The sequence below is a fragment of the Penicillium subrubescens genome (genome assembly GCF_028828155.1).
Source record: "Penicillium subrubescens strain IBT 31985 chromosome Unknown utg000001l_segment0_segment0, whole genome shotgun sequence".
In the NCBI taxonomy this organism is placed as follows: Eukaryota; Fungi; Ascomycota; class Eurotiomycetes; order Eurotiales; family Aspergillaceae; genus Penicillium; species Penicillium subrubescens.
In genome coordinates this window covers 1,967,007-1,981,193 of record NW_026643151.1, presented here as the reverse complement: position 1 = coordinate 1,981,193, position 14,187 = coordinate 1,967,007, and the positions used below count along the sequence as shown (strand labels likewise).

Sequence of the window (14,187 nt, the reverse complement as noted above, 5' to 3'; positions counted from 1 at the left end):
CCAAGCGGCATAATGACTGGGGAGGGATTATCTTGCAGACAAAGAGGGCCATGCTACTTGTTGACTCCGGATAGTCTCGAAATAAGGTCTGAGCGTTTGCACGACGGATGGTCGTCTCCAGCAGAATCAAGATGGTTTTGTGAAGATGCATGCCATCCTTGTCGGAAGATCGATAGCTGACGAACATAGACCGTGTGTACCCTGTGTTTGGGAATCTTGTCTGCCGGTGGTTTTCTTCGTTCTTGCACAGTGCCATCAGCACAGGACGATGGGCTTTTTTGCTCCAATCTTTTTTAGCTTTATCTGTCTGTTAACTGTACAATGCCTAAAGCATTTTCTTTCTTTGTCTCCCTGCCAACAGTGGCTCGTAGACGCTCGAGCCCGAGGAAAAAAGCAAAGAAAAAGACGAGTACGAGAGAATAGAGTGCAACATGCAAGCCCCTGACTTGCATTGCTGTTACTGCATGAGACTTGTTTTGGCTAACCCATGCTACGCCAGTACGGAAGAGGCTAGACCACGAGCACATCCATGCATGCGATGGACAGGTACACTGGCACGTTACAGAAGATATGTTTTGCGCATTGACACTAACCCTGCATCAAAACTAGATCTTTCACTGTGGAAGTGATTAGCATTTTGGGAATTTAGCCTTAGTTCTGAAGTAGAATGCCTGTCTATTTGTCGAACGGTGATATTGGGTACTATAAACTGGAGTAAGAGAAGCAAGCTTCACCTACCTTTGTATTTTGTTCTCTTCAACTCAATATACGGATCCTCGGCTATGCATTGTAAGCAAACGAATCATCCCAATCCGTCGAAACCCAGTCCAGATGGTAGTCCGCCAAGCCACACAGCATCCGTGATTCGGACCCTGGGACTATGAACTGGCTACACACGAGCCTGCGCATTGACTAGGTTTGAGTTCGGTTTGAGTTACGATTCTCGGCTATGAGACGTGCATGAAACATGGTACGAGTACACGCATCCAGGTCATAGTGACAGTGAGATGTTGGCGTGCCAACTTGATGGAGCTCTCAGAGTGAACCACGGTTCGTGGCAAGATGGGACCCACTGGGAGATCGGGCTTGGGACGCATTTCCATTCGCTTTAGATACTCTATGCTGGTATTCTTATTGGTTTGAATTGAGTTAATGGCTTTCGGGGATGTGTGGCACCGACGGGATGCTGATAAGGAAACTAAGGCGAGTACTGACCGGCGCGGGGAAAGGAGAAGATGTTATTTTGGCCGATTTTCTAGGATTTCTTACAGATTTTCTTTTTCTTTGGTTACAGTATCTGGGGTAGTTTAGCTAGTAACCGAGAGCTACAGTAGTTCAGATGCATTCATAGCGCAATCAGTCAACTGAGGTCGGTGAGGTTGTTGTGGCTAGGTAAAATCTAGCTCTATATATTAGAACAGAAAAGAGAATCTCAAGAAAAGCAAATCGGGACATGACAGGACATGCAGAGCTCACAATCCCGGCCTTCTAAGCCAAATAGAAAAACACACACGTCCACCGGCTCGATTTCATGCGTTGTCTTCTCGCTAACACCGAGGAAAGACTCGAATGCGTGGCGGGCCTTGATTTAGGATGAGGCTAATCACTCGCACGCCAACTCGTGCTTTCGCACGACAGACTAATTCATTTTCGGATGTGGTGGATAACAGGTGCATCAAGTACCTAGCTAGAAATTCCATAATACCTATTAAGCCCTTCCCCGAAGCTATTCAAAAGACTGTTCAAAAGACAATTAGAAAGATCTTTTATAAAAAGAAAGTTAAAGCATATATATTTAAATTGTAAAACGGTTTCCCAAGTCTGAATATCAAGGATCCAGTCTACCTGTTCTCCACTGTATCCGAAAATGGAAATAGTCTGTCGTGTGAAAGCATGAGTTGGCGTGCGATTAGCCTCAGCCTTGATTTACTTGGTAATCTAGCCCTGATTGTGTTTGAGGATTCAATATTGGCCAGTTAGAAGTCAGTATCAGAGACTTTTTTTAACATGGGCTAGACATAGGATCTCGAGAAGGAGGGGACTCAGAGGACTGATTGTGAGCTTGACCGTGCCATTGACTAGAGGGTAGTCTGTTATCTCGGGCAACCTATACGCGAGTTAGTTATCTATAAGCATGAAATTAGCGATACTACCTAGAGTGCAAAGCGAGCCTATTCAGCAGCCTAGCGAAAAGAAGTCATATCAGTCACTGGGGAGATACAGACAGACAGTAACTATGCTGCCCCGCACCGAGGCAAGAAGAAGGCCTGTCCCTCGAGTCCTTGGAATTGTAGCGCCTCCCACTATATCTTAGATTAAGTCTTTGCAGAATGCAAAGTAACAGTTACTATAGGCTATGAGTATGATGTTGCGATCCACCGGTGCAATCTGATTTGCATCCTACAGCTACAGTCACAAGCAATAAATCCTCATAATCATCCCCCTTGGCCCCATCACCATGTCCCCACCATCCGCCCCGTTGCCCCCGCAACGAGGTTGATCGCATGTTGATCTGGTGCTCGGCACTCTATTTGCTGTCTATTGGGTGGCCACTTTCTTTGTTGAGGGGGTCCTGCACGTCCTGTAGGCGTCAGCCATCACACCGTCCAGCAGAATCATTGGTGTTCTCGATCTTCGGCCCCGATCTGGCCGGGTTTTCGCCAGGACGATTACGACGGTGTGGCTGGGAAGAGGTTTAAGTGTGTTTACTTTGATAGAATGTACGAGTCAAGTGGAGAGGACAGATGACTGGTAGTAGTCTTTTGTCTTGTAGGCTGGCCCCAACAGCATTTGAACATCTGAATATCACCATCGTTGCACCGGACTTCCTCCTCTCCTCTTCTGGCACCCTTCAAAAGATCAACTGGAAGACCTGTCAACAAACCTCCCTACTTAGCGGCATTCCGGCCCCTCGTCGCCTGCCTCTGTCAACCTCGTGGCACCATGCTCGCCGATCCTGGAATGCATCGCTTACCTTGATTGTGTCTCAGATTCCTTTTCGCAAACGCGCGATGGAGCTCCGTCGCCGCTCCAAGCGCAGTGGTCCACCCCTCACCCACGCTGCCCTACTACTCTTCGACCTCGTCAACGCCATTCCATACTCTCCGTCCTCCATCTTCCTCTCTCCATCACACAATGACTCACTTGCCTACCTGCTGCAGCCCAGCAGCTCCACCGAGGGCAAGACCGAGTTCCTGTCGCTGAACATCTCCACGAACCTCGATTCCCAGAACCCCACCTACCACACTTTACTGCCGCAGACTCCATTCCAGAGTACGGAGCGAAACTCGACATTCGTCCCCGTCATTGACGATCGCGGCATCATCTCCGTCTACGCTGGAGACTGTCACGATGGGTCAGAGACAAACTGGCTTTGGCGCTTCCAGCCAGACAATACTAGCTCAATCGGCAATGGCTCTTGGACGCAATTCACGGTGAACGCGGGGGAGGGAAATACAAGACTGAATTATCTGGCGGCCGGTTTCTCATTCGTACCCAACAACACGACTGGAACGCTCCTCTATTCGTTTGGAGGAATGTGCCCCTTTGCCAACAGCACGGATGACACTTGGGTTTCCGCCGCCAACTATTCGCAATCCATGGTGGTCATGGATCCCGATTCGAGCCACAGCACCGAATTCAATGCTGCGATTACTGGAGACCGCGCACCGCCTGTCCCTGAGGCAGGAATGGTTGTCGTTCCACTTCCAGAGACGTATTCGCGGACCCAAACCCAACAAGATTTCCTGTTTATCGGCGGCCATACACGAGAGGCCTTTCTCAATATGTCCCAGCTTGCGATCTTCTCGGTGCCACAAGAAAGCTGGGCCTTTGTCACCGTCAACTCGGATTACAAGCCTAGGACGGAGCTGGCTGTGCGGGATGCTGTTACAGTGGAGCCCCGGTCTGGTCATGCTGCTGTTCTGTCGCAGGATGGGACGAAGGTCTACGTTGTCGGAGGCTGGGTAGGAGACACTTCAACGCCTGCTGATCCTCAATTCGCAGTTCTCCATATTGGAGCAGAGTATGGCGGGACCGGGGAATGGGCCTGGACTGTACCATCCTCCGAGGGAGTGGGCATAACCGAAGGGACAGGAATTTTTGGTCACTCAGTCGCCATGCTCCCTGGAGGGGTGTTGATGATTGCCGGAGGATACAGTATTCCCAAGCAATCCTCGTCGAAGCGAGCAACTTCCTTGGCAGAGCGCAACTCTCAGGTCTATCTCTACAACACAACCTCAAGCAGCTGGGTGACTTCATACTCCAACCCGTCCGCCAGCTCTACGTCTACAGCGGCATCTCACCACCGTTCCCTTTCTTCCGGTCAAAAGGCAGGACTTGGAGTTGGACTGAGTCTCGGGATACTGCTTGTCATTACCATTGCCTTTTGCGTATGGGGATATCACCGGAAGCGCACCGTACGAAGCAAGCGAGATTCACAACTCCGTGAATTGGCCCTCGGCGCTGAACGTGCTCACTTTTGGGCTCGAGATGAGCCCCATCAGGCAAGCAGTATACGAAGCTCGCAGATGAGCGAGAAACAAGACCCCGTTCCTGCTTACCCGTGGTCTGCGAACCGCAGTGTCATTTCACGGCCTGCGTCCTGGAAAGATGCCGGTGATGGAGCTGCAGAAAGGGCAGGTCTGCTGGCAGACTCCAGTCCTACTAAAGGGACGCGCCAAATGAGCCAGCAACGATCGTATCGTCCATCGAGCTACGCCGATTACCGCCGCAGCGATACCACAAGTGAGATTCACCCGATCGATGAGCGCGAAGAAGACGAGGCGATGTTCCGGGAACGCCTTATGGCAACTATCCCGAAGGAAACAAAACCTGAAGTCCGGGAGCCAGAAGATCCATTCTCAGATACTCCATTTGCGACACCTAGAACCACCATCTTTGGTGTCGGCCTAGGGCCGTTCTACAGCCGTCGGAAGGACAACGGCTCTGTATCGGACGGACGTGCCTCTCCTGCTGGAAACAGTGACCGGACATCCACCAACCTCTCCGACTCGTCAGCCTTCTCCTTCTGCTCCGCCACAACCAGACCTTCCGGCCAGGTCTCCCAGGCTCGAGCTGTTCTTGTTGAAAGGCCATTGAGCTGGGGTAGCAACGGTGTCGAGCACCTCGCAACCGGATCAGCACATAGTGACGGCGATGGCATGAAAGCGCCTTCGGTGAAGTCGATCTCAACAGACTCCTACTCAACCGCTCAAACCACGTTCTCCCACCGCCAGGCCGAAAATGAATCTCTCCTCCACGACGCAAATGAAACCATCACCCCTATCACTCCGACTGATACCTCACCCTCCAAACTCTCCGGGTCCAAACCTAGAACATCTGATTGGATGCTCAACACTGTCCGCCGCGCTCTAACTCTCACCCGTCGCGGCGGAACATCCACCCAGCGCGACGACGACGTCGATGAAACAGCCTACCTCGCTTCAGGCATCGACCGACGAAGCACCATCCTAGTGCCCGGCCCGACGCCCATCAGCAACGGCGCTACCACGCCCCGTCGTGCAGTCAGCGCCTCTGCAGAGCTCTTCCGCCGCAAACAAGGCGCAAAGGACTGGAACGCGAAGAAACGTCTATCAGAAGGACCCCTTATCATGCCGCGCGGGACACGCGATGACCTCTTCATCGGGGCACCAGGTTACCTTGGCGACGATGAGACGTGCGATGAGTACGAGGATGACTGGGATGTCGAGGGCGCAGCGGAGGGTCGCAGTGTGCAGATGACGTACACCGTGCCCCGTGAGAAGTTGCGGGTTGTCAATGCTTCAGCTCGAGATATGGATAATATCTCTGAGCGGTCTACTAGCGGTGGTGTTCGGCGTATCAGTGACACGTTAAGTCATCGACGAGTGAGCCGTTAAAGTCATCTGCCCTTGTCTTGTGGAGGTTTGACATGACCTGACTTGGTTTGATTGCTTGAACCCGCCCTTGCGTGTTTGTCTCCTACTTTTCCGCTCTTCTTTTCTCCTTGTACACTTCATTATCCAATTCCCTTCGAGCGAGAGCCGAGGTTTTACAAGATTGTACACAAGACCTTGATTTTGATGTTCACGTTTCCACGGCTTTGACGATCCGATTTTGATTTTTGGATAGCTGGCGCTTTGTTTTGTTTTCTCTCTTCCGTTGTACCCTTATTTGTCACTGTTCTACATTTTTCCTCCTTCGTGTCAACTTTATTCGTTCGTTACTTGATATCCACGAGGCGGTTGTGTTATGGTTGTCAATGCTGCTATGATGATGTTCATCGGGGCTATTACCTAGGGTTCCCATACGCGACCCTGCTAGGTGGCATTAGAGACTTTTTTTGCGGGTCTTTGTGCTGGGGAGATGGGCATGAGAATAGGGGGTGCTTGTGTAGATGATGAATGAAGAATCAAAATGGACATTTTCGATTTTCGAGACGATTTATACCGTAGTCAAGCATTGTATCGAGAACACAGTGTTGTTCCATAAGTTTGAACCCCGACAAATTTTCGAAATCATCTTTGCAGTCAGGATTTGAGCGATAAACCAAGAAATGATATCTGTGCGATCAAGAAAGTGATTTGAAAGACATTTAGAAAGATCTTTTGAATAAGAGTGATTGACGCATGCCTGGTTGGTCTGTTTCTCTGGTTTCTAGACTCAGACTTTTGAACTGCCACTGTACCTCGAGCAGAGACCGTCCCAACTTCAGGCCTCTAGGACTTAATGGACTTATACGCGTGGATTGCTGGACAGCTTTTAAAAGGCCTGTTGGCTACTCTCTAATGTACTCAATCAACGAACAATCTTCATAATCATTGCTCATGCATGTCATTCAACAATTTTGTCTCTAGTGCACGCGGGCACTTGGTATATAAACACCGAGAATACAGCTCCCCAACACACAGGAACAGTAAAACAGACCCAGAGAGGTCCAACGGGCAGTAAAACCAGGATATACTATCTATCAAGAGATGTCTCATGGCCCCATGATACATCCCTTACTTTTCTGCCCTATTTCAATCAAAGGCCCAAAAATTGCGTTCAAAATCAATCCGAGCTCCACTTAGGCACCGTTAGGAGCGGTAGCAGGCTTCGTGGGCAGAGTAGTGGACAGCGGGGGAAGACGGTTCTTGGCGGCCTCGCGCGCATACTGAGCCATCAGGGCGTCCATGATGACCAGAGCGGACATGGCCTCGACGATGGGCACAGCACGGGGCACGACGCAGGGGTCGTGACGGCCCTTGGCCTCAAGAGTACCCTCCTCCAGATCGTATTTAGCAGTGTTCTGGGCCTGACCGATAGTCGCAGGGGGCTTGAACGCGACGCGGAAGTAGATGGAGGCACCGTTGGAGATACCGCCCTGGATACCGCCGGAGTTGTTGGTCTTGGTGGTGAGGCGTCCATCGTCGGAAACGATGAAGGGGTCGTTGTGGATGGAACCGGGCACCTCGCAGCCACCGAAGCCAGAGCCGATCTCGAAGCCCTTGGTGGCGGGGATGCTCAGCATGGCGTGGGCCAGCTTTGCCTCGAGCTTGTCGAAGCATGGTTCACCCAGGCCGACAGGGACGTTGCGGATCACGCAGGTCACGGTGCCACCGATGCTGTCCTGCGCATCGCGGAACTGCTCGACTACCTTGGTCATGCGTTCGGAGGCCCTGGCCTCAGGGCAGCGGATGGGGGCGAAACTGTCCACCGTCGGGCGGTCGATGGTCTCGAGGAGCTTCAGGTACTCGGGGTTGGTAGAGGCGGTGGGGTGTTCGGGGGTTGGGGGGAAGAGGTACTCGTTACCGACGGAGGAGACAAAGGCAACAATCTCGACGTTGTGCGACAGCTTGAGGTACTTCTCTGCGATGGCGCCCGCAGCGACACGACCTGACGGGATGGTAGTTAGTTTAAGGACGTTGAGATGTTGACATTGCCTTTCTTGGACATTGTGTTACTCACCAATGGTCTCACGGGCACTGCTACGGCCACCGCCACTGCTGGCCTTGACACCGTATTTCTCGAGGTAGGTGAAGTCGGCATGGCTAGGGCGGGGGTAGAGGTCCATTGTGCTGCCGCCGTAGTCCTTCGGGCGTTGGTCCTCATTGCGGACGATCATGCCAATTGGTGTGCCAAGGGTGACTCCGAACTCTGTGCCTGACTGGATCTCAACTCGGTCCTTCTCATTGCGCGGGGTTGTGAGAGCACTCTGGCCGGGACGGCGGCGAGTCATCTGGGGCTGGATATCTTCCTCGGTGAGTTGCATGCCGGGAGGCACACCGTCGACAATGCAGCCGACAGAGCGGCAGTGAGACTCGCCATAGCTGAAGGAGAAATCGTGAGCAGTTGGGCGTTGTTGCTGTACGGAGGGGCAAACTTACGTGGTGACTCGGAAATGTTCACCCCACGTCGACATGATGGCGGGGATTAACCAAACGGTTTAGGCTCGAGGAATGGGAAAGAGAGGAGAATGATCGAATGCCTCAAGATCAATTGGCAAGACTGAATCAATAATATATCACCAAGGGGACAGGGATGATGCAACACAAAAAAAAGAAAGAGACCCGACGCCGCCGAAAATCGACTCATCGATAGTTTCCTATCCGGGACTAGCGCCACCGACTATCGGCCGCGTTGCTTTGCGATATTCCCATCTATGTCAAGCTCCCCTTGCTCCTTTCCAAATGCTCGTCCGACGATGTCTGGCCTCGTCGCTGCGCGGTAGTGCGAGACACGTCCGCTACAATTCGTCATATTCACTCGATCGCTTCTCAGAGCTCGCCCGTCGCCCTTCGTCCAATCACCAAATTTATCAGTCGCTTTCGACCGACCCTTACGTCAACCTCTCGATTGAGCATTTCCTACTAGAAAATGCCCCGGCAGACTCGAGCATCCTCTTCCTTTATATCAACCGTCCATGCGTGGTGATTGGTCGCAATCAGAATCCTTGGCTGGAGACAGATTTGCGAGCACTCTACAATGACCGCCGTCCTGGTGCGGGTCAGGACGATGCTGCTGTCTATGTTCGGCGGAGGTCGGGCGGCGGAGCTGTATTTCACGACGAGGGCAATCTCAATTACAGTGTGATCTCTCCGCGGACCACTTTTACACGCGATAAACATGCGGAGATGGTGGTCCGGGCGTTGCACCGTATTGGCGCAGTGAATACAAGTGTCAATGTCCGACATGACATTGTCATGACACCCCCGGAGACACCCACAGATAGCAATGAGCCACCTTTCCGAAAGGTATCTGGGTCGGCCTTCAAGCTGACCCGGCACCGAGCTCTGCACCATGGCACCTGCTTGCTGGATTCGCCCAATATTCATGACTTGGGCCGGTTCTTACGCTCTCCTGCACGAGGGTATATCCAGGCTAAAGGTGTCGATAGTGTCCGGTCGCCTGTGGGAAATGTATCGAGTGCGCTGGCGGACTCGTTCTTTTCTATGCAGACGGTGATAGATAATGTGGTGGCGGAGTTTGCGCAAATGTATGGTGTTCACGCTGACGTTGTCCGTCGGGCACGACGTGCGCTTGCCGGGGAGCCTGAGATTTTTGCCGGCGATAGCTGGGTCATGGGAACGGTAGGCGATGCCCAAGGAGAGCAAGAACCGGAGATTGGCAAGGGAATTGCGGAGTTGCGGGTAGGTCGTACTACATTGTGTTGATTGACACCGATTACTGACTAGGAAACAGTCACTGGAGTGGAAGTATACTCAAACACCGCAATTCACCTTTTCCACATACCCTACCGAGGAAGATCCTCGCGAGCGTGCACCGTTGCCAGCGACTCTTCCTTCTTCGGTGAGTCTTGTCATGGAGAAATCAAGTGCTACCTTTGCGCGCATCGCTAACAACAATTAGACACGCGTGTTCCTCCGTCTAAAACATGGTGCTATCATAGAAAGCAACCTCTCCATTTCTTCCGACGCGTCAGTTGCATCTGACCAGGCCAGTCGCATGCATGAGGTCTTGAGCGGCCAGAAACTCCATGAGATCACCGTTGAGCGCTGGACAGAGATGCTCCGTCAAGGCTTGAGAGGGACTGATGGTGTAGATGATGCGCATGTACAGGAGCTGGCAGATTACCTGGGTGATTTGCTAGGAGGGCAATGATACCTCAGCGTGTGACTTGTATTATATTGGCTGAATATCCAGCTTACTGTACACTAAAACCAACCCTATTGGCCTGGCCAATCCTGGCTCTAAAGCCAGTCACATATTTATGCCGTAACTTGATTTGGACGAAGTGTGGGGGCGCCAGTGTAGGTGAGAGACCCTGTGAACTCAACACCGTCCCATTCCATGACAGTGTCCAGATAACTTCAGAGCTGTCAATCCTCTTGTTGTCAGCATCGTATTGAGCCACAAACGGTTGGCTCGCTCTACAGCCTTCAGACGAAGATGTTGAACCCAACATGTTCTAATTCGACCGTCTAGATATATCCCCATAGCCACACAACATTCAAAGAAAGCACCATATGCCTCCCAGAATATCTTGTACCTGCATCTTGGTCTCGATTTCGATTGGTGGAGTATGGATTTTCCACTTATCACGAACCGTGCCGTCTTGGATGCTCGGCTTTATGGAAGAACTATATCCCTTGGGCTTGCCCAGAGACAGGATATCGACGATGAAGATGATGACTAGCATACAATCTGACTTTTTAGAAGTCTCGCTGTCTACCTATCAACTTAGTTGCAATTAGATTGACACACTCAGTTCCTTGCAATGGTAAGTATCCGTTGATTGAATAGAACATGAGTAGTATATCAAAGATATAGACATTTTTGTTCTACCGATACAGATTCTCCCCGTCGTCCACCTCGTAAGATATTTAACCAATGATCTGAGTCTTAAGGGCCTTCCTGAAGACATTCATGCACTGGTAAATACAGGCTTGTTTCTGTTTCTGATCCATCTTCTTTTACAACGAGCAACCATCTGACTGCCAAGACATGCTAAAGGCCTTCCCCCGCATCATGGTGTGTATACCCTATCAAGCAAGGATATACATTCCTGTCGGCTAATTCCACGCATTCAGCCACCATCCAGTCAAATCAGTCATTCGCCGTCACTGTCGTATCAGACCATTCATTCCGCCCATCCCCATGGGGTGCTGATCTTCCCGTGATACCGTGAACTTTATCCCCAGGACCCCCACATCCCCCGACCTCCCCACTTGCCAAAACTGGGGGTACACAAAGCACCACAGCCAAGAAGCTCTCGCTTTGGCCATGTCTGACCATGTCTGACCATGTGGTGACCATAGCCTCTTGGCTATTCAACAGTGGCTCGGATTCGTGGAGGTTTTCCCCCTCGTTTCCTCGCCTTGACTGCGTGCTCTTCCCGCTCCTTATAGGCTGAACATGACAGCCAAGAACGAAGCTGGCGCGGATGACACCTTCTATGGACAGTGTCGCAGTCTGATCGAGAGGTATATCAGTAGCCGACGGCAATCGAGTTGGTGATTTCCGGGACTGGATTTAAATCATTGCCTTTGGCCCACTTTCGCACATTAGCTGGCCTGGTTTTCATAGTCATTCTTCCTCGTTTGTCTGGCGAAGAGCTACATTGTCATCATGTCGTGGTTTCTTCAGAAGATCGTCCACAATGAGGCGATGAGAACTGATCCCAAGGAGATTTATGGATGGAGAGTTTATGCTCTGGCTTGCTCTGTCAGTGTTATGGTGTAGAATATCTCTTTGGTTTGGAGCTAACACATCAACAGGCATGCTTTGGTGGAATGCTCTTCGGTATGGACTCCGGCATCATTGGCGGAGTTCTCACTATGCCACCATTCATGTCGTAAGTCTGATCTCTCCCTTTTATCGAATCTTCCTCGAATTTTCCTCCACTGGCTGCGAAATATGCTAATCTATTCTCTCTACTCTAGTGAATATGGCCTTACAGGTCTAAGCAAGACTGCACAGGCTAATCTATCGGCCAACATCGTCTCCACTCTCCAAGCAGGCTGTTTCTTCGGAGCCCTGATTGCCTCTCCAGCGGCCGATCGATGGGGAAGAAGGTATGCCCTGATTGGGGCAGCGACTCTTGGAATTCTCGGTGTCATCATGCAAGCCGCGGCTAATGGCCATCTCGAGGTTATGTATATTGGACGGTAAGACAATTTTAGCACTCCTGGGGCTCTAACCCCAATTCAAACTCCTAAATACTAACTATGGAATCAAACAGTCTCATCACCGGATTCGGTGTTGGCTCAGCCTCAATGATCAACCCCCTCTACGTCGCAGAGAATGCCCCACGCGCCATCCGCGGCGGTCTAACCGGTCTATACCAACTCTTCATTACAATGGGAATCATGCTTGCTTTCTGGATCAATTACGGCTGTCTATTGCATATCAAGGGCAAAGCCATGTTCCTCATTCCTCTGGCCATGCAAGCCCTGCCCGCAGTTCTTCTATTCGGCGGAATGCTCCTCTGCAATGAGTCGCCCCGTTGGTTGGCCAAGCAAGATCGATGGGAGGAGGCGCGCGCGACTTTGTCTAAAGTTCGAGCACTCCCTCCTGACCACCCGTACGTGGAGGAGGAGTTCCAGGCTATCGCGACCCAGTTGGAACAGGAGCGTGCTTTGATTGGCGGCTCCGGTTTCTGGGATTTGATGAAGGAGATGTGGCTCATTGCTGGAAATCGCAATCGTGCTATGATTTCTATCTTCTTGATGATTTGCCAGCAGATGACCGGTACCAATGCGATTAACTACTACAGTCCTCAGATCTGTCAGTTCTATCCTTGATGTGAATGATACTTGAATTGCAACTAACAGTATACAGTTAAAAACGTGAGCCATCCTCCTCCTATACCTTGACAAAGTCATATCTATAAGATCCAACAACAAGAATGACCGACCCTCTAACATATCATCTCCTTCTAGTTGGGAATCGTGGGTAACGCAACCAACCTCTTCGCAACAGGCGTCTACGGAATAGTAAAAATGGTCAGCTGCGGCGTCTTCCTCGTCTTCGTCGCCGACTCCCTCGGACGCCGCCGCTCGCTTCTCTGGACATCCATCGCCCAAGGTCTGGCAATGCTGTACATTGGTCTATACGTCCGCATTGCCCCTCCAGTCCAGGGAGCCCCCGTCATCCCCGCCGGTTACTTTGCCCTTGTTTGCATCTTCCTCTTTGCGTCCTTCTTCCAATTTGGTTGGGGCCCTGTTTGCTGGATCTACGTCTCTGAGATCCCGAGTGCACGCCTTCGATCCCTGAATGTGGCCTTTGGTGCCGCGACACAATGGTTGTTTAACTTTGTTGTTGCTCGCGCTGTGCCGGTTATGTTGACTACTGTTGGTGCGAATGGTTATGGGTAAGTTCATGTTTGATACTGAACAATTGTGAGACAACGGGGTTACTGACTCGGGAAATTCCGTTATCTAGAACATACATAATCTTTGCTTGCTTCTGTTTCTCAATGTTCTTCTTTGTGTGGTTCTTCATCCCAGAGACCAAGGGTGAGTGAGACACTATTTCTGGATAGTCTTATACATCGCTAACTAATTTTATACAGGACTTTCACTCGAGAAGATGGATGATCTCTTTGGAGTCACTGAATTGATCCAGCAGAAGGCGGCTGATCCCGAGCAGGGCATTGTCACTACAGACGCGGACAAAATTGCCGGCACTCATGTCGAGCATGCGGCCCCTCCCACGCAACGATAAGAGTCATGAATTTGCGGGTAAAGGATAGGTTCGAACAAGGTTGAACAAGTGTTATTAAGACTGTAGTCAAGATAATCTACTTTAATTTTGATTTGGAAGGCCTTGCAACTTGATCTTACGGACTACATGCGCATGAAAGACAGAGCAGATGTCTATTGAGGGATATGTAGGGAATGAAAAGCGCGAAGAAGAGAAGGAAGGATTAAATAGACAAGTGTTAACCAAGGTCTATGAGGAGCCTAAAGTCTTAAGGCTTCAACAAGGTGAGTTGAGTCGATTCGGCATTACAAGGATAGAAATCGTTGTTCGAATGATTTGATTCACAGAATCAAATAGGTGTATTCACATAGCTCATATCGTCAAATCATTTACATCATAACCACTGAGCTTGGTATGCAAGGCGGCCTCAAAAACAGACATGAGAAAAAGGAACAAAAAATCGCCGCCGCTATGAATGTGACGCTCGCTGGGTCTAGCTTCCTCCTGACAAAATGGAAACAAATGATAGGGTGCTCGACTCATCGATAAACATGCAAATAA

At 50.8% G+C, this 14,187-nt stretch overlaps 4 protein-coding genes across 4 annotated transcripts; 3 read left to right on the top strand and 1 right to left on the bottom strand.

The window, feature by feature from the left end:
* Positions 1 to 2,744: 2,744 nt before the first annotated feature.
* Positions 2,745 to 5,879, top strand: N7473_000643 (uncharacterized protein; the record flags this gene model as incomplete). Its single annotated transcript, XM_057146583.1, has 1 exon — positions 2,745 to 5,879. The coding sequence occupies one exon, from the start codon at positions 2,745 to 2,747 to the stop codon at positions 5,877 to 5,879; it is 3,135 nt and encodes a 1,044-aa protein (XP_057014469.1).
* Positions 5,880 to 7,048: 1,169 nt separating this feature from the next.
* Positions 7,049 to 8,383, bottom strand: N7473_000642 (bifunctional chorismate synthase/riboflavin reductase [NAD(P)H] ARO2; the record flags this gene model as incomplete). The annotated part of the gene is made up of 3 exons (XM_057146582.1): positions 7,049 to 7,857; positions 7,930 to 8,291; positions 8,349 to 8,383. The coding sequence occupies 3 exons, from the start codon at positions 8,381 to 8,383 to the stop codon at positions 7,049 to 7,051; spliced, it is 1,206 nt and encodes a 401-aa protein (XP_057014468.1).
* A 268-nt stretch (positions 8,384 to 8,651) lies between these two features.
* On the top strand, positions 8,652 to 10,083 carry N7473_000641 (putative lipoate--protein ligase; the record flags this gene model as incomplete). Its single annotated transcript, XM_057146581.1, has 3 exons — positions 8,652 to 9,611; positions 9,664 to 9,771; positions 9,832 to 10,083. 3 exons carry the CDS (start codon positions 8,652 to 8,654, stop codon positions 10,081 to 10,083), a joined length of 1,320 nt encoding a protein of 439 aa, XP_057014467.1.
* A 1,467-nt stretch (positions 10,084 to 11,550) lies between these two features.
* On the top strand, positions 11,551 to 13,647 carry N7473_000640 (sugar porter family MFS transporter; the record flags this gene model as incomplete). Its single annotated transcript, XM_057146580.1, has 8 exons — positions 11,551 to 11,646; positions 11,700 to 11,776; positions 11,865 to 12,089; positions 12,164 to 12,708; positions 12,763 to 12,770; positions 12,864 to 13,294; positions 13,366 to 13,439; positions 13,496 to 13,647. The coding sequence occupies 8 exons, from the start codon at positions 11,551 to 11,553 to the stop codon at positions 13,645 to 13,647; spliced, it is 1,608 nt and encodes a 535-aa protein (XP_057014466.1).
* Between the last annotated feature and the right edge of the window lie 540 nt (positions 13,648 to 14,187).